A 19,761-nucleotide genomic window follows, 5' to 3' on the forward strand; every position below is an offset into this window, starting at 1 on the left:
ACCAAATATGGATTTATGACAGATTTAACATTTTTACCGACATAGCTTTTAATTACTTATTCATTTTAAATCTATCCATTTCATCAATTAACTGTCGTTTGTTGCAGTGTCTTGAAAAGTAAAATCTCCTTTTAGAATTTATTGGTGGACGAGTATATAGCTATATTTGCATAAAGATCTCACAAGATAAATGGTATAATCATCATCTCAATCAATCGCCGCTCCACTATTTGGGCACGGGTCTATTCTCAAAATGTGGTAGTGTACCACACTGGCCAAGTGTGGATTGCTAGACCACACGCCTTTGAGATCACTTTGGAGGCAGGTTTTCTCACGACGACGTTTTGATGCAAATAGTAACGAAATGTTAGAAATGCGTGCTCAGGATCGAACTGCAGGCTCTTCGAATAGGAAACCGAAGCACAGATACCTACTCATGTGACCGAAGTCTTAACCATTAGGCCTTTTTTATAGGCCGTATCACCGTTTTTAGTAAAATATGTAACTTTTTTAGTAACCTGTAACTTTTTTTTGCAAAGAACAGTAAAAACACAACAGTTTTTTATTCTCAAACTTTATTTCATTAAACCTTATCTCTCCCTTAATTAAGAGCCATCATAAACCGCAATATGGCCAGCTGCCAAAGGTGAAACAAAGCAACAGCACTCATAAAATCTGTGACGAAGCTGGCTGCATCCCAGTTCTCACACACAAACTTATTGTGATAATGAAATTACACTAATTATACTTAATCCCCTTTAAGACTAAGATTTTCTGAACTTTTCCAAACAGCATAAACTGTCTAGAAAACCTCATAATGGTTTTAAAATACCTATGGGTCCCTCGAGAGGATAAACAAATCTTTTTTCGACTTAGGCACTTTGCAGATGAAGCGACTTCTAGTTGACTAGTCCTAGACGAAACTAGGGTTCGTTGTTTTACTACGGAACCCTTAAAAGACCTACCAGTAGTAGTTTTCCTAAACACATTTGACCAAACTTTTAGACCTAAGCACATTTTTTAGGGTTCCGTACCTCAAAAGAAAAAACGGTACCCTTATACGATCACTTTGTTGTCTGTCTGTCTGTCTGTTTGTCAAGAAACCTAAAGGGTACTTCCCTTGTCCTAGAATCATAAAATTTGGCAGGTAGGTAGGTCTTATAGCACAAATTCAGGAATAAATCTGAAAATCGCGAATTTGTGGTTACATCATTTAAAAAAAAAAAATGTGTTTCAATTTTCAAAGTAAGATAACTATACTAAGTGGGATATCATATGAAAGGGCTTTACTTGTACATTCTAAAACAATTTTTTATTTATTTTTATGTATTTTTGAGTTATCGTGCAAAGTGTTGGAAAAAATACCCGAGTACGGAACACTCAGTGCGCAAGTCTGACTCGCACTTGGCCGTTTTTTTACATTTAAATTAAAAGTAAAGTTTTAATACCCGTGAGACTTGACTGGTATTAATAGTTTTGAAAAATAATACACTCTTCGCAAGTAAGTAATAAAAATCCATTTACGACTAGGTACCTGGGTACATATTTTCAATTTCCAGCCGATCACGGATTTTTATATCGACTAAAAACCAGTAAATTTAGTAGGTAATACGTCTAGACATGTGATCGTTTCTTACAAAAATATATTAACTCATTTTAGTGGACCTCTCTACAGTACTTGATAAAAGAGCATAGGTAATAAGCATCGAAGTAAGTAATAACTCTTTATTACATACAAATATATCCATTTAACATAAAATAATACAGAATATTTAAAAATTAGCGTGTAAACTGTAAAGGTGTCCACGCACTCGAACTGAACTGCGCGTCGCGGCAGCGCCCCGCACGATAATCTCTCCAGCCGCGCCGCGCGGCAGTGACGTACGCGCGTCGCGGCTGGAGAGAATATCCTGCGGGGGACGTTATTACTTAGACTCACAATCTGAATGATTAAACAATAAAGTTATTATTATGTAATATTATGTACACTGTAACAGTTCTCCTTCTCTCGACTGAACTTGGCCCAACTCGGAAATCGAATTCAGGACCTCGTCAATTCGCAGTGAACATGTTAACTACTAGACCAAGGAGCCAGTCACTTAAGTACATAATAACTATATAATGATCTACTTAACTAGAAGAATATACCTACCTAACTACATATGAATCACCAGAATTCGAAGATCTGAGGATATACGTTACCATTTATCCAGCTGTGGGAGTGGAGACAATAGCCTGTTACTTATTAATATTTAAAACTGACTCTACATTGACGCCAGTAGTTATCATTATTACTACTTACATTTAAGGATGTAGGCACAGGAAAATCGTTTGCGGTTTCTAATAAACTGCATTGATTTCCGACGAACCGAAACCAAGACTACCAACATTTAAAGCTTGGACATGTACACCGCGCGGCGATGCGCGATTGCAACGTGACCAACGCTACTCCTATAACTTTTAATACAAGGAATTGTATGAAGGTGTTCATAAATCGCGTATTGCAGCTGTCCATATTAAAGACGTTGCGCTTTTACATGTTTTATATTACCGTACCTTGTATTACAAATACTATATTAAGTACGCGTAAGTAAGCGCACGTTTAGTGGCTATGATATTGTAGTATAATTGAGTGAGACGTCCTACAGCTTTTAGCTCTATTAAGGATAATAAGCGGTGCAATAAAGTTCTTGCATTCTACAAGGCGCATCGTAGTTTGACAGCTTAGGTGCGACGTTTGCAATCACTTCTGGCTAAAACTCTCTCACTGTTGGCTAAAATGCAGCAAGAATGAATACAATAAATTCAGTCAATCACAACTTTTTGATAGCAATGTAATAATGACAACTTTTGTGCTAAGACCGGTGCTTAAGCTGCTATGTAGCTGCTGTCTAGCCACGATGCCGAAAGCTTGTTGTCATAGTTTGACAGCTATTGTGTGGCAACCTCTGACTATTGGCTGAAAAACATTATATCAGCAAGAACAACATAAATTCGGGCTGAATTTATGTTGTTCTTGCTGATATAATGTTGCACTGCAAACATTGAGTTTTCACAATGACAAATGATGATTGAACAGTTAATTTACGCACCATGGAATCTGACAATCTACCAAACAGATTCCTTCGCACGTTGTGAGTGTTTCAGGCTTTAGTGCGCACGTCAAAGTCGCCGGAACAAGCCGGTTCCGCCGACAAAGTGATTTCATTTAATTTCGTGTGTCACTCGCAGATTTGAAATGCAAATCCTGGCCCCTTATTGTCCCCCAAAATCCGAACAGATTACTATTGTCTCCCCTCACGACTCCATGAAACTGATATGCTTTTGTTCAACGAAAATAGCCCAAAAGGAAGGCTATTTTTAATGCCCAAAGAAGTTAAAATTGTAACATTGCATTTTGTTGTGTTCGTCTTATTCAATAGAGATACATGTAAAATGATTTTTCTATCAATTTTTCTATTAAGGTAGGTACTTAGTTATTAATAAAATATTATAAAGAAAATCATACCTAGTTACTTCCAACTTTTTCAGTTTCAACCATTCCGCTTTTAATAATATTTAAAACTAGCTGTGCCCGCGACTTCGTTCGCGTGGAATGGTGACTTTTCGCGCTTTATATAGCCACGGACGCTCAGGCGCGAGGCGCCGTGATTCTTTAAATTGACATAACTTTTTTATTTATGAACCGATTGACATGAAATAAACATTAAATCCTAAGTGAAGCTTACTACAATATATTAGTGAAAACCGTATCTAAATCGAATAAGCCGTTTCTGAGATTAGCGTGCACAAACACACAGCCAAACAGACAAACAGACAAAAAAAAATTAATTACAATTTCGGGTTCGGCATCGATATAATAACAACCCCTGCTACTTTTTTTTTATATATTTCCATTGTACAGACACCACTTTTCTACAATTTTATTATATGTATAGGTAGATACGTGAAAATTGATACCGACATGTTACAAAAAAAAACCGGCCAAGTGCGAGTCAGACTCGCGTACCGAGGGTTCCGTACTCGGGTATTTTTCGACAGATGGACAGACACACAGACAGACAGACAACGAAGTGATCCTATAAGGATTCCTTTTTTTTGAGGTACGGAACCCTAAAAATATCAAAGTGCATTCCACGCGTGGTAAAGTGGAGTAATCTTGTACGTCGCGAATAAGGCCCCTGAAAGTAAAAGTAGACTAGTCCAAGACGCTCCAACGTAATTATGAGTACTGAGTAGGTATAGGTATTATGATAAAACAGGCAGTCCGGTGTTATTATAATAACAAGTAACAACGCATAAGGTTTCCTCTGTCTTGGTGCTGACCTTCAAGATACATGAAGCACTATCGCTATGCCTAATTCGGATATTATACACGTATCTAATACAAGTACCTAGTGCCTACATTTTGTAAACACGAGTAGGTATGTAATTGGATAATATTTAAATACCTCGGTACATTTTGTCTCTACCTCTTTGTAGGAAATGGTGGCAATTTTTATTAGAAGACAGTGCAATTTCGAAAAGAAAATTAATAAAATTTCGGTATTTAATATGATTTATTTTAGTTTTTAATTTAATAATTTTTTTTAGTTTTAATTTAGATTTAAGTTTGTAGGTAAACGAGAAAGGCCATGGCCAAGTTGTGAAATGTGACAACGTTGAACGGTACCGAATGAGGAACTGTCTTTGGAGGACCAAACTTGGCCTGTCTTTTCCTCTGTGCCTGGAAGACACCGATTATTACCATTTAAACATTATCTGATAATAATCATGAACTGATAGGATAAGAAAAGAAAGCCGTTAGAGGTCACCAAACGGATATTTTAGGGTTCCCAAGAGATTGTTAATCTATTTAAAATCGATTGTTCTGGTAGATATTTGAACAAAACATTATTAATCCAAAGTCATGGATGACCAATAATGTTTTATTGTAGTACTAGCTTAGAACGGTTAATAGGTCAATACATCATCTGTTGCACGAACATCTGTTCGACGGTTAATGATAGTAATGAGTTGAGAGACGTGGGAGTCATTCCTGTTTCGGCAAACATGTTTCATCTGACTAAAATTTTGTATGCAAAGGCAAAATGTTTGCTGTCAGAGTTATTTACCTTCAAGAAAACGTGTTTGAATACTTTCCTTACTATTTATTTGACCCATTTTAAGATTTAACACTCTGTGATAAAAGTTAAAGCTAGGCTAATCCAATTACTTACTGTGCAAATCATGCCCGCATGGAATGGTGCCAAGCACAAAGAACTACTGGCTGCAGTTCTGCGCTGAACATTCAGGCTGACCTTTTGCGCGATAAATGTAGCCAGCCCTTCTGTCACTAGATAAGACACTTACCTATTAACCACGGCAAAACATCTAGTAAGAATTCCTTAGCTCATAAAGTTCGTGGCTTCAGTATAATTTTAATTTAGTATAAAAATGTCTCTGTAATACATTTTATCTTCTTATTAAATTGTATATAAGTATCCTAAGAACATAATTTCTTAGAAACTTTGTTTTTTGTTACATACTAAGTAATTGTACCGACGATTTCCTGATCAATTACAATGAACAAAAGGAAAGTTATCCATTGCAAATCGATTTAACCCCATGTTTCAAGACTTTCAACGCATGAAGAGCTCGGGTCATTATTACCCACTCCGGGTAGGGTAATGACGGTCGAAGTGCCGACAGATGTCAGCGGCGGTCCAACCCTCTATAGGTTGATTAGTTGATGTTGAACAATGTTGAGAGACACAGGGGTACGGTGACGAACAAAAGACATTTTAATTGCTAAGCTAATCGTGTAACCATGAACATGGGTAATTATTATTATAAAAAACCGGCCAAGTGCGAGACAGACTCGCGCACTGAGGGTTCCGTACTCGGGTAATTTTTTCGACATTTTGCACGATAAATCAAAAACTATTATGCATAAAAATAAATAAAATTCTATGCCAGAACGTGTCAGCAAAGCACTTTCATATGATACCCTACTTGGTATTGTTATCTTACTTTGAAAATTGAAAAGACTAAAATTGGAAACCTAAAAACGGCCAAATGCGAGTCAATCAACATGCAGTGTAGATACACGGACGGACAGACAGACCTGATGGCAAAACTTTAAGGGTTCCTTGTTTACTACGGAACCCTAAAAAAGGGTAGACGGACCTACTAATGGTCTTTTTGCTGTTATTGCAATGAATATCTATCTTTCAGATATATAGAATAAGTACCTAAGACAATCAAATTCGCTATCGTCGCTCTCATTCGTGTAGAAATAACCGATTCAAAGAATTTAGGATGGATTTCAGAATATATATGGCCCGTGAGAATGAATGTATGACAATTAAAACAATATTATATTTTAGCACCGCACCCATTAAAACGTAGGCACCTAGACCATAACTCCGTAACGAAGTAGGTACGATACAGTAAGCCAGGTCAATAAACCTATAGATTCCATAGAGAATCACTATAACTCATTCAAATTGCCCCAATGAACTCATAAAACAATGCCAATATGTCAATAATTAGGTTAAAACCGTTATTTATTGTCGGAATCAGAACCTTGTTTTGAATTGATTTTCATTTATTTCGAATTTACTGCCGATACCGCTGCCTTTCAATTTATTAAAATTACTTTATACCTGAATAAGTAAAGACATAATTGTATGATTCGGCAATATAATCGACGATTGTTAAATTATTGATTCCTGTAACAGTATTTAAATGGTATAATGTTTGAAGACAAATCTGTTGTTATCTCAATTTTCATGGTTATTGGTGCATTTAATGGACTTTTCTTAATAAATTTGGCGTCTGGATGTTGGCTTTTTATTTAGTGAAGTTCCTTATACATAATTTAATGTTAAAAGCCTCAAAAGCTCGACGGTTATAGTTCTGGACGGACGGACTGGAGTCCGAAAGGTCGGCGGCTTAAACCCCACCCGTTGCACTATTGTCGTACCCACTCCTAGTACAAGCTTTACGCTTAGTTGGAGGGGAAAGATAGTCATGATTAAACTGGTTAATATTCTTTAAAAAAAATTGTATTTTTAGATTCCCATATCTAATTTATTCAAACCTACTTACATGTTAGCACAAGTGCTGTTTGTATCGCGTCTTTTTATGTTTTTATCTGTGATAGGATAGTTATATTATGCAGCTGTTACAGATTGAACAATACTCGTAAATTAAACAAATTATGAGTAAATAGAACAGTTATAAATTCTAGATGGGCAAAGCTCTGGACTCTGGATTCGACTTGGATTTTATTAACCCCCGACCCAAAAAGGGGGGTGTTATAAGTTTGACGTGTGTATCTGTGTATCTGTCTGTGGCATCGTAACTCCTAAACTAATGAACTAGTTTTTTTTGTTTGAAAGGTGAGCCGATCGAGAGTGTTCTTAGCTATAAGTCAAGAAAATCGGTTCAGCCGTTTGAAAGTTATCAGCTCTTTTCTAGTTACTGTAACCTTCACTTGTCGGGGGTGTTACAAATTTTTAATTTACACTTGTATAGGAAAATAACATGCCTAGAGAAGCAACTTTAAAATATCTTGTCAATGCTAAAACAGAAAAATAGGCTGCTCAGAAGATTTACACATTCTCTATCCCTAAAAACTAATAGCCCTGTTGCGTGCTCCCCTCAAATATCTGTAAGTACCCATTTAGCAGTCGTTGTTCCACAAAACGTTCGTACCAAATCTGGGACACTAAGCACCTGAACTCACAGTCGCGTGATGATACCTATTTGTCCTTTAATGGTCCTAAATTAATTGGCGAATCTCATTAATAGAACTACTTCTTTTAATTCCTTGTTCGATGGGTCAGAGATATCACGGATGGCCTATTTAGGTAAGCGATCGAATGTGACCGTCTTTTTTACCCGACTGTGGCAAAGCCAAAAGGAAGAATTATGATTATAGCAGTCTATGTATGTATGTATGTTTGTATCCAAATTCTGTGTCACAATCGAAATTACACTTGACGGAAAAGTGAGCATGTGGCCTAAGACGGGAGACGTTTACCTAGAAGATGCTTATTCACTCTTGTTTTAAAGATACCTGGATTGTAATTGGTAGGAAACACAGATCGCGGTAGAGTATTCCAAACCTTCCATGCGTATGAGGAATGATGATTCAAAACGTTTCGTGCGTGTAGATGGAATGTCGACATACATAAGGATGGAAACTCGCCCGACGTCACGGGTCTCATGTCAGAATGAGAAGAGTGTTGACCATAGTTTACCATGCTGGCCAAGTGTGGATTGGCAGACATCACACACTGCTTAGAACATTATGGAGAACTTTCAGATATGCATGTTTCCTCACGATATTTTCTTTCACCGTTAAAGCAAGTAATGTTTAAGAGGGCTCTCTCCGTCACTCGTTTCATACAATCGTAGTTCCAATTTCATTTGAATATTAAGCAACCAAAGTCCATGAAATTTTGCAGACATATTCTAGAAACTAATATCTGTGTCTGTGTTTTTCCAGATTTCTGTTAAAATATTCGGTTTCAAAGTGACGCGGTCTTAAAAATCTTCATACAAATCTTTGAGCCCCTGTAATTTTAAAACTACATATTTTTAGAAAAATCTAAAACACCACAGACACAGATATTAGTTTCTAGAATATGTCTGCAAAATTTCATGGACTTTGGTTGCTTAATATTCAAATGTAATTGGAACTACGATTGTGTGAAACGAGTCACGGAGAGAGCCCTGTTAATTGATCATAACTCAAAATTTTAAAAACCCCCGACACAAAAACCTCTATAAGAAAAGTGCGGATAACTTTCAAACGAGTGAATCGATTTTCTTCGATTATAGCTAAGAACACTCTCGATCAAGCACCTTTCAAACAAAAAAAAACTAAATTAAAATCGGTTCATTCGTTTAGGAGCTACGATGCCACAGACAGATACACAGATACACACGTCAAACTTATAACACCCCTCTTTTTGGGTCGGGGGTTAAAAACACACATAACTCTATAAAGTTTCAGGCCCGGGATCGAACTCGCCTCGAATAGGAAGGGGATGTCCTAACCACTAAACTATCGCCACATTTTAATCAAATAATTAGGTCATAATATCTTCTGGCCAGTCCTAGGTATCAAACTTTGCTCACCTAACTGGTATCGAATGAAAAGCGCTAATGAAAAATTTTTCATGTTCTTTTTGCCTTTGTAATTTGTATCATCAAGAAATGCGGTGTTGCATATTGCTTTTTTGCATTGTGATGGAAATGATACCTACCAAGCAATTTATTATAGTAGTATTTTTCCGTTAAGAGGGCTCTCTCCGTCACTCGTTTCCACTCGTTTCATACAATCGTAGTTCCAATTTCATTTGAATATTAAGCAACCAAAGTCCATGGAATTTTGCAGACATATTCTAGAAACTAATATCTATGTCTGTGGTTTTCCAGATTTCTGTTAAAATATTCGGTTTCAAAGTTACGCGGTCTTTAAAATTTTCATACAAATCTTGGAGCCCCTGTAATTTTAAAACTACATATTTTTAGAAAAATCTAAAACACCACAGACACAGATATTAGTTTCTAGAATATGTCTGCAAAATTTCATGGACTTTGGTTGCTCAATATTCAAATGAAATTGGAACTACGTTTGTATGAAACGAGTGGAAACGAGTGACGGAGAGAGCCCTGTTAAGATCGCTTTTGTTTCTGTTTCGTGCGTGAGCTTTCAGTTGCCACAAGATAGAGAAGTAAGTTGTTACATTGATTGTAACTTTATAACGATTAGAAAAGAGTAACTGCTGAGTTTCTTGCCAGCTCTTCTCAGTAGAATCTGATTTCCAAACTAATAGCAAAAGAGACTAGCTGTTGTCCTACATTAAATTAATGAATATTGTTTTTTTTTTAGTTTGACTACGTTCACTTATTAAAGGTAATAAGTATCACATATTATAATCAGAGTGTTCGCAAAAATATCTCAACCATGTTTATCTACAGAATAATTATGAAATAGCACTGGTTTATTCTGGCTCACTGTACATAGTATAAAAGTGGCCATAACTAAGCAGAACTTACAACCCTACCACAGCCATCTCGAGAGCAATAAAGTACAGAATTTCTCTCATTTAAAAAAGGGCATACAAAAGAAATCGCGTGGGCGCACAAGGCTAGTTACAGCCTTTGTTTGGACACGGGACAAGTTTTGCGATTAAGTAGGTAGTCGTTGGATTATACATCCCCCGCCGTTTGTGACGCATACAGAGGGAACCAGTGTAGGATTACACCATGTCTTTACACATTCGATGCAAATTTATTGCTTTCTTGCAAATTTAAACACATTCAAGACCTTGCAATGCCTTAAATTCACAATAAGGAGTCTCCAATTTTGTCGTAAAATCATAACAAAGTTATGGAGTAATGTTATTACCTCTCATCTGTGGTAGAGTAACCAATGGCATTGGCAATTACCAATGGCATTTCATCAGCAACGACGATTCAGTTGCTTTTCCGAAGCTTGGACGCTCGACTATGCACACATACTGTCCCCAGTAGCAGCGATCAAGTCGATTTTATTTATAACTAGCTGATGCCCGCGACTTCGTCTGCGTGGATTTAGGTTTTTATAAATCCCGTGGGAACTCCTTGATTTTCTGGGCTAAAAAGTTGCCTAGGTCTGTCTCCTGTATCCATATGAATTGGTTAAATGGATGGGCCTTTAAGAATCCCGTCGGAACTCTTTGATTTTCCGAGATAAAAAGTAGCCTATGTCCTTCCCCAGGGCGTAAGCTAACTCTATATTAAATTTCGTCAAAATCGGTTAAACTGTTGGGCCGTGAAAAGCTAGCAGACAGACAGACAGACAAAGAGACACACTTTCGTTTTCATAATAATAGTATGGATGGATTTCAATACAGACAGATAGACAGACAAAGAGACACACTTTCGTTTTCATAATATTAGTATGGATGGATTTCAATACAGCGTTCGAACGCAAAATGTCGTCAAAACGTGATGCAGTATCGATACAGTAACTAAATCGCCGATCGCTGATGCTAAACCGTCGTGTCTTCTATAAGCCAGCCTAATGATGAAGGCTATGATGATGGTGAAAGCGGCTAAACGTAGAGCACTGTGATCTGCATACCTATTCATTTAAATAACAAAAATCTAATTCAGTTTTTTTCTTTATTCCAGAGAAGTTACCTCGAAATGTTTGGGTATCTAAAGAAAGAAAAACCTGAAGTGGGAAACTTGCTGATGGAAGATGTAGAACAATCATATGAAGATGACTTCAGGATTGCCATCAAAACATTACAAGTATGTATCTAGTACACAATTTACTGATTCCTAGGTATATAGGCAATGTTTCTCAATACTAAGTTGATAAGTAATTTTTGACTAATAAAACAGGAATGTCTGCTAAACTTAGTCAAAAATCAAAACCAGCCTAACCAAGGTTTTCCTAGATATTAAATAATCCCCAGGTCATACAAAACTCAAGAGATTTTTGTATTTTAGTCAAAGGTCAAACCTTCGCTTCGAACTAGACTATTCGAACATTGGTCAATCCTAGAATTAGTACCTGTAATCCAAGCTCAAAAGTAAATAAAATCAAAACCGAAAAAAATATTAAAATAGCCCAGGTGCAACTATAATGAAATTCTTGCCCAAATAAAATTTTTTAGGGTTCCGTACTAAAATGGTTAATAAGGAACCATAATGACACTAGACCGTCTTCTGTCCTTTCGCCTGTCCGTCGCACCTGTTTACAACACGAACACTGTTAAAACTTAAAAGGTAGAGATTTGTTCTTAATTTTCAGTAAAACCTTTTTACTAGGTACCTACTTAATTAATAGGTACTGTTAATCTTCAAGCCGTAATAAGGTAGAACGTATTACTGTTGTTGAAAATAAATTATAAATAATTGAAATTAATTCGATAAAACACGTTTCTTGCCTTTTCAACTTTTTTATTTTTTCAGGAATTTGGTGGTATCCCAGTAACGGGTGTAGTAGACCATGCTACCAAAGAACTAATGAAGAAGAAAAGATGCGGAAGACCAGACCGAGAGCCTGGACACGATGAAAACAGTAGAAGACGGAAGCGGTTTGCTGTGCAAGGGGAAAAATGGAAACACACAAATTTAACATGGAGGTACGTCACATTGATAATTTTATGCTTTTTTTACATTTATGCGTAAATATATTAATTCACAGTTTATTAAAACTTTTGACGAAACATGGTTCACTAGCGCCATCTAGTTTTAACAGTGCGAATGTCTTTAAATCTTTCAGTACATACTCTAGATGGCACTAGTTGTACATCAGCGCCATCTATTGTGGAATAGAATTACCTATGTTTACTTCTACTTACCACAAGATGTCATTATCTATCTATTACTACATATTTCGTAAAAATAATTTAAATTATTTATTATTAATTTGTTATATGTGACCATAAATAAATAAAGTAGAATTAAAATTATCATTGAGAGTTTTCAAAAATTAGAACGATTATTCGAAAGCTTTTAATATATCTAAAAAGCTACCAGCCAAATTATGGTAGATACCTACTTTGTACCTATGTACCTACTTATATATCTAAAAAACCGCAATCAAACTTATAGCTGGCATTTTAGTAAATTATTTTACTAAGTATAATTTAATACCTTTCGACAGTAGATTATATTAATGAAATAGGATTTATTTTTCATTAATATTAATTTCATCAGTCGTTACGAAATGTTACGAACGAATTTATCTATTAAGCTGTAGGCTTTATATTATTTCCAACAGCACAGTAATACTTTAGGGCCCATAAAATTGATGACAAATAATAGTTAAATCACGGAGATCGTAAAAGTTACGACGCTTTCCGCGTGGCTTAATTAAAAGAATATGTCCATCCGACGCCGCTGAGTGTGAATGCCTATTCAGAGCTACAAATAAAGAAGAAAAGGTTTCTCCGGAACATTTTATTTCACTACATAATGAAACCATTGCATTTATGTTACGATAAAGAAATCACAGTAACAATACTAATAATTTCACCTACCTACTAAGCATAACGCCTCCCGCCTCCATAAGATTTCTGCGTAAAGATTCGAAATTGTGAAATTAACCACTACATAATTGTGCGTAAAACAAGTATGTACCTACTTATTTAGTCCAATCTAAGCACGAGGCGTATTACTGCGCATTGCACAAAAATATTTAGATCTTTGACATCTGAGATTATGTAAATTGGATCCTTTGTCTATTGACTTGCGCAAACAGCCATGTGTTGCAACTTTAGATATAACTACTTGTATGTAATACTTACCTACCCTAGTAAATAACCAAGAACCCTAGAATTTTTATACCCATATATTGTAAGCACTGCTTCAGTTTCCTTTTTTTTTTTGTTTAAGAATATTAGCCATGCTAATCATGACTAATACTCCCCTTTCCTCTCCAATTAAGCGTAAAGCTTGTGCCCGGAGTGGGTACGACAATACTGCAACGGGTGGGGTTTGAACCGCCAACCTTTCGGATATCAGTCCGCTCCTCAACCGTTGAGCTATCGAAGCTCTTAACTTTAGTTAACTTTGTTATAACTTTAGTTACCTTTTCTGTAACTTCCTCTGCAGAAGTAAAGCAAATAGTCTTATGATCAAGGTGTCTTTTTTGATGTAGCTTCGATTTTATTGATCATTAGATTTATTAGGTACTTAACTCGCTTGCTTTAGTCAACGTCAGCTCTCTTGCGAAACCTCGCGTATTGACTCTATTTGAAGTGGAAACAACCACAGAACACGCGGCTAATTTGAAAAGTTCACAATCACCTGCAGCGATCGCGGCTTCAGCACAATTTCCTGTCGAATTAATGGTCTGTCAATATTGTAGTCCTCCATTACTGCTTGTTGTGCAAACCGGCAATAAAAAGAGCAATGCCATCTCGTGGTGGGTTTATGAGAGTCCGGCGCCGGTGGGGGTAGTTCACAAAACAAAATTAAAAAGGAAATACATACTTATCCTAATCTTTCCCTTTTGTTTTTACTTTTGGATCATTATCTCTTCGTGTACACTGTACATAATAGTCTTTACAAGCTCTTTCTGAAAAAACCATTACGACTTACCTAATGCTTATTTAGGTACTATTTTGATTTACTACAATAATAACAACTATTTAAAAATAAAATTTATTGTATTAGAAATTAATACAAACCATTAAAAAATTGTGAGTCCACAACTTAAGCTAAAAAAACGCTCCTTATTTTTCTTATAACAGCGTAGATGTTCATTCTTTGCAAATGATTTTATGTTTCTAATTAGTTGAATAAATCGAATTAATCATTAGTGATAATTTTAACTTAGGTATTTTATTCGTACTTTCCTTAAAATTAATATACAAACGTGGAGCTTTTAGATCATTAACGTTTCTTTAAAGCTTTGCCTATTTATAGTACTAACTCGGTGTAATGCTGTAATCAGAAGGGTAACTTAAGATTTATTTACCTTAAATGCAAATCAGGCAAAACGTATTCAATATCCCTCCTACCTAATAAAATTATCCAAAACATTTCACCGAATCTATCCATATTCTACCTTCACCGTCGCGCCCAATGGTTATTATACGCGAGATTGAACAATATGAAATGCAAACAAGCCTATGTTTGAGACACCCAATAGCGATAGTTATTACATCGAAATAATGGTATTGTTTTCGCAATGGTCGTGACAGCTGGATGACGGCAACATTTAACCACCCGCCGCGCGCGGCGCTGTCAGCACCACTCTGGCAACACTAGAAAATAACAGGGAGATGATATGCGTGAAAATACTCTGCTCTGCATTGAACAATTTTCAAGACGAAAAAGTTATGTAAACACACCCAAGTGTTCACATATAGCTGAAAATCAAATCCTACAAATCTAATAATCTGTCATGTTTCCTGATGATTAGTATAAAACTTGTATAAATGTATAAGATCTTGGTAATGCAGTAAACTGCATCAAAATGACTTCTGTTGTGGGCTCTGTCCCGTAAAAATGTTTAAAAGCTGCTCTGAGGTTCATACTTTTACAGACTTACATTATCATTTCATTAGTATGATATAAAAACTTAAATTACAGTAATAAAACCACCTACCTAGGTACATAATATTATAGGTATTTTTTTTGTCAAATCTCGCAATCTCGAGAATTGTGGTATAACGTTATAATCTACATAGCACAAAAAAGTTATTTTCCAAAATATTTATTAAATTTTACATTATTAAATAGGTGAGAGGATTCAACTTCGAAAAAACAGCAACACAGTGCAAAAATCTTAGATTCTGGACCAGCAGATTACATCTAAAACTGACCGTCCATTAGGTGTTAATATTCTTAATCTTAACAGTTTCAAACCGAATAGACCGCATTAGATCAAGTCATTTTTGTATAGTTTCGCGTTCTACAACTGTTATGTGCTTTGACTAAAATAGTTAGATCTAATTTTAATCCATTATCCATATTGCTAACCACGTGTTCTACCACTAGCATCTGAACTTAAAACTGAGACTGATGGACTCAAGGGGCGCGAGTCCAGTAAAGTAATTCGCTTAGGGCGCGAATTTTGCTTGGGTCGGGCGCTGGTTGAACAATGCTATTTTTGCGCTACCACCCCTATACTAGAGCCGACAGGCGCACGCTCTAGGTTGACATTCCAATATCGAAGGTATTTCACTATATCCGGAGCTCTTATTGAGACTATACGATGCGATAAACAGCTTATTATGCGTAAATTGAATGTACCTACTAGCGCGATAAAAGCATTTCAGGGTTATAGGTATTTTATTTTGATGTACAGTTATGTAACTTTTAAGATATTACAATAAATAAATACCTAAGTAATTACGAGTACTATTAAATTAAGTGTATATGTTACTGTACAAATTCGAATTATGGTAAATCCCATGATTTTCCAGTAAACCTAAAACTTACTGTCTATTATTAGTTATTTCATTTGAAAGGTAAATTCATAAGAACCTATGATTTGCATGTAACGTATAGTTATGAATTTGCCTATTCAAAATATGAAAACAAAATTAAATATCATAATTGTATAGCTGCATGACGACTCCTCGTCTTATAGTTCTATAGGTTCGAACATACGGGTTACCTGGGAGAGATCACTCTAGTGATAAGATCGGCCTTTGTATTTGTATAAGTGTATCATTTATTATTGTCTTTGCATTATTGTACAATAAAGTTATTTAAATAAATAAATAAATAAAACAATTACCAGGAATTTGGTTCAATATGTATCACCACTGTAGAGATTTTGTGATAAGTAATATTTTTTGATTTTACAATTCGGCGGTATTAATAATATAATAGCGTCATCTATGGAGCAACCGAACTTTTTCATTAATTTTTAATACTTATTAAATAATTTTATTTATTTACGGTAAATAAATTAATAGAATATCAAAGTCGTACAAACATTACAGTCCTATATTTTGAACATTTATATACGAGCCCGGATAGCTCAGTCGGTAGAGCATTGGACTTTTAATCCAAGGGTCCAGGGTTCAAGTCCCTGTTCGGGCGGATTATTTTTTATCCATTGAAATAACAAAAAAGGTCAGTAATTTTTAAATCCCCTTCAACAATTTCCAAGTTTAACTTTAGTAATTTACAAAATATTTAATTTTATATGCGAAAGTGTGTTGGTTTGTTAATTGCTGGTTTGTCCTTCAATCAATTCACAACGGAGCAACGGACCGACCGACATAATATTTTACATGGCTATAGTTAAAGACCTGGAGAATGGCATACGCTACTTTCTTGCCGGAAAATCAAAGAGTTTCCATGGGATATTTAAAAATCGATCAAGTACGAATCGGACTCGCACACGAAGGGTTCCATATTGTCGTAAAATAAATAACTCTTTAATTTTGAAATTATTATTTGTTATTGAGCAATAGAAGTACAAATTCTGTGAAAACTTCAATTCTCTACCTATTACGGTTCACGAGTTACAGCCCGCTGACCGACCGACGGACAGATGGATTGACAGCTGAGGCTTAGTGATAGGGTCCCGTCGGAATCATAAAAACCTAAGTCCATGTGGACCAAGTCGCGGGCATTAGCTAATAAACAATATTTGGGTGGTCACATAACCGCATAAAGTCACCCCCAATATTAAACTATTTACTATACCAAAAATGTAGTATGGCTTTAACTTATTGATTGGGTGATTAGAGTGAAGCCTTATAGAGCCAGTCTCGATGGAAATGTGACGTCATCGTCACTTGAAACGTTCTAAGTGGTTTGTAGTTCCACATTCATGTGGTTCTTGCACGCTAGCGGCCGGCCACTTCAACAATACTCTATAGGAGATAATATAAGTATAAACAAGAGTGAATAAGCACCTTCTAGGTAAACGCGTCCCATCTTAGACCACATCATCACTTTCCATCAGGTGTGATTGTGGTCAAGCGCTTGCCTATACAGGTCGAGATGGCATGGGGACGCCCCGCACACCAGCACAGTCCCCGCGCTAATCCCGTGCGGGAGAGTGCTGGTGACAATAAGTGGGGCGTCCCCCCTGTCTCATACCCCGATTGCCATCTCAACCTGTCGCGTACTATATGGATGATTAAAATAAGAAGAACAAAGGATGATTTATGCTACACCGTGCCGGGCCCGAGCCGTGCCACGTCTCAGACACACATATTGGCAATTTGTATGAGGTCGTACATCAGACCGTGCCGTGTCCGAGTCTTCCGAGCCTCGTCCGTGTTACATCGCGTCGGACGTGCATCAAACGTAGCACGGCTCGAGCCCGAGACGGTCTAGCATAAATCATCCTTTATTCTTCTCATTTTGAAGATGCTTCACCTATGTCTGATTTTTTGTAAGTTCGATAATCGGCCCTATAAATTTCACTAATTTTTATCATATTTTTGAACGACTTTGTAGGATGTGTGCGTTTCAAATAAAAAGTAATATGTATCTCTTAGGCTTAGGTCAGAAGCAGACTTAACTCCTACGAGCGCGGACGAACGACGTCTACTCCGTATCTAACCGGCCCCTAAACACAAACTTCATAATAAACCACACTATTAATATCTGCCAACATAAGTCTAGAGTCAGGGCATGCACTAGAAGACTAATTTAGAGCCTCCAAATAAATGAGCATAGAGTATAGACCCACGTATTCCCAATATTAGCTTTGTAATACCTATCTCGTAACACCTCGCGGAGCCGCCCCTACACATGCGCCCGCGAAATATTTGTTTGTGTGTCCATCGCTAGAGGGACCTCTAAATTGAGGTTAATTGGATCAACTAGTATAGAAACACATTAATTAGGCTTCGTGTGGCTTATTGTTAAAGTCAGTGTGAATTTAACTTCACTTAATATGAAAACGAGCAAAAAATAACAGTAGACATGAGTTTTTTTACTGTGGAACGCAAAGAGTAGATGGTCTTTGTACTTTAGTCGAATCGAAACTAAAGTCTTATTAACATTCTTTATGCGGTCGATTAGTTAATTTTAGTATCAGTTGAAGAACCAAGTTATATCCAAGTCGATCTGTGAAAATGCGGATTTAGGTAGTTTTTATATATTTTCTTATCTATATACCTAGGCCCCAGATTCAAAAAGCTAAAATTTGATAAAAATATTTTTCAGCTCTGAGAATAGATTAATAAACCAGATATTTACTGCATAAATCAAAATATCTGCAGAAAAACACATATACGACGAAGCCAGATCGCCTTACCCTTATGTTTTACATACAAACTAGATGGATCCAACTATCTATGTGCAAATTTATTCATTGAGACGCGAGTTGACAAACGTAGGGACGAATTATTTTTTTATACATATTGTAACACTAAATATATTTTATCACATAGAACCGATTTTTAGTCGTCAAATAGGTAAATATTATAGTTTCACTTCTGACAGTTACAGTAAATAGGAATATTTATTTGTGCTCTGTGGTAAAAAAATCTCCGTTAAGTCAACTTAGTTTAACTAATCCCATCAAAAACGGCAAATCAATTTAGGAGCTACGATGCTACAAACGAAAACAGCGTAAAAGACAGAACCCTTATGTTTTAGGCCGGAAATTCGACTAAATTTTAGTTACCGTGGTAGGTAACAAAGCTAATGCTGTACCTTCACATCGTAAATCTTGTTTGACCATATTTAATAGCTTATCTAAAATTAGATAATTTTCCAGTGATTTTAGATATAATCTTAATTATATTTATGACGGCATTGTAATTGTTAATTTTAACAGTACCAGTGAGTACAAAATAACTGTATTATAATTATATCAAACCCATGTTCATTTCACATAATTTGCATATTTTAGATATTATAACATTTATTTGTTTATAATTAACTAGCTGATGCCCGCAGCTTCGCCCGCGTGGATTTAGGGTCTGAAATCCCGTGGGAAAGTTGTCACAAAGTTCCTCTATCGATTAAAAAAAAATTACGCAAATCGGTTCAGAAATCTCGGAGATTTCGGTGTACATAGGAAGAAAAACACAACTCCCTTTTTGAAAGTCGGTTAAAAAAGTAGCCTATTTTACTCCCTGATCAATCCTCTACTTGTCTGTGAAAACCCCGTCAAAATCGGTCCAGCCGTTCCGAAGATTAGCCTTTTCAAACAGACAGACAGACAGACAGACAGACAGACAGACAGACAGACAGACAGACAGACAAAAATTTTAAAAACGTGTGATTCAGTGTTGGTATCGTTCAAATAACCATTTGAGCTTAATATGAGGTAGT

General features: G+C 36.1%; 1 protein-coding gene and 1 non-coding gene across 2 annotated transcripts in view; both read left to right on the forward strand.

Moving 5' to 3' along the window:
• LOC123872522 (matrix metalloproteinase-2-like) overlaps window positions 1-19,761 on the forward strand; it is a 244,011-nt gene that overhangs the window by 71,356 nt on the left and 152,894 nt on the right. The window contains exons 3-4 of the mRNA XM_045916840.1: window positions 11,176-11,298; window positions 11,965-12,137. Of these exons, the coding sequence (XP_045772796.1) occupies window positions 11,176-11,298; window positions 11,965-12,137 (296 nt within the window). The remainder of the gene's footprint in view (window positions 1-11,175; window positions 11,299-11,964; window positions 12,138-19,761) is intronic.
• Window positions 16,485-16,557, forward strand: Trnak-uuu. The gene has a single exon. It is a non-coding gene; the product is annotated as a tRNA-Lys (tRNA).

The sequence above is a fragment of the Maniola jurtina genome, chromosome 15 (assembly GCF_905333055.1).
Source record: "Maniola jurtina chromosome 15, ilManJurt1.1, whole genome shotgun sequence".
Lineage (NCBI taxonomy): Eukaryota > Metazoa > Arthropoda > Insecta > Lepidoptera > Nymphalidae > Maniola > Maniola jurtina.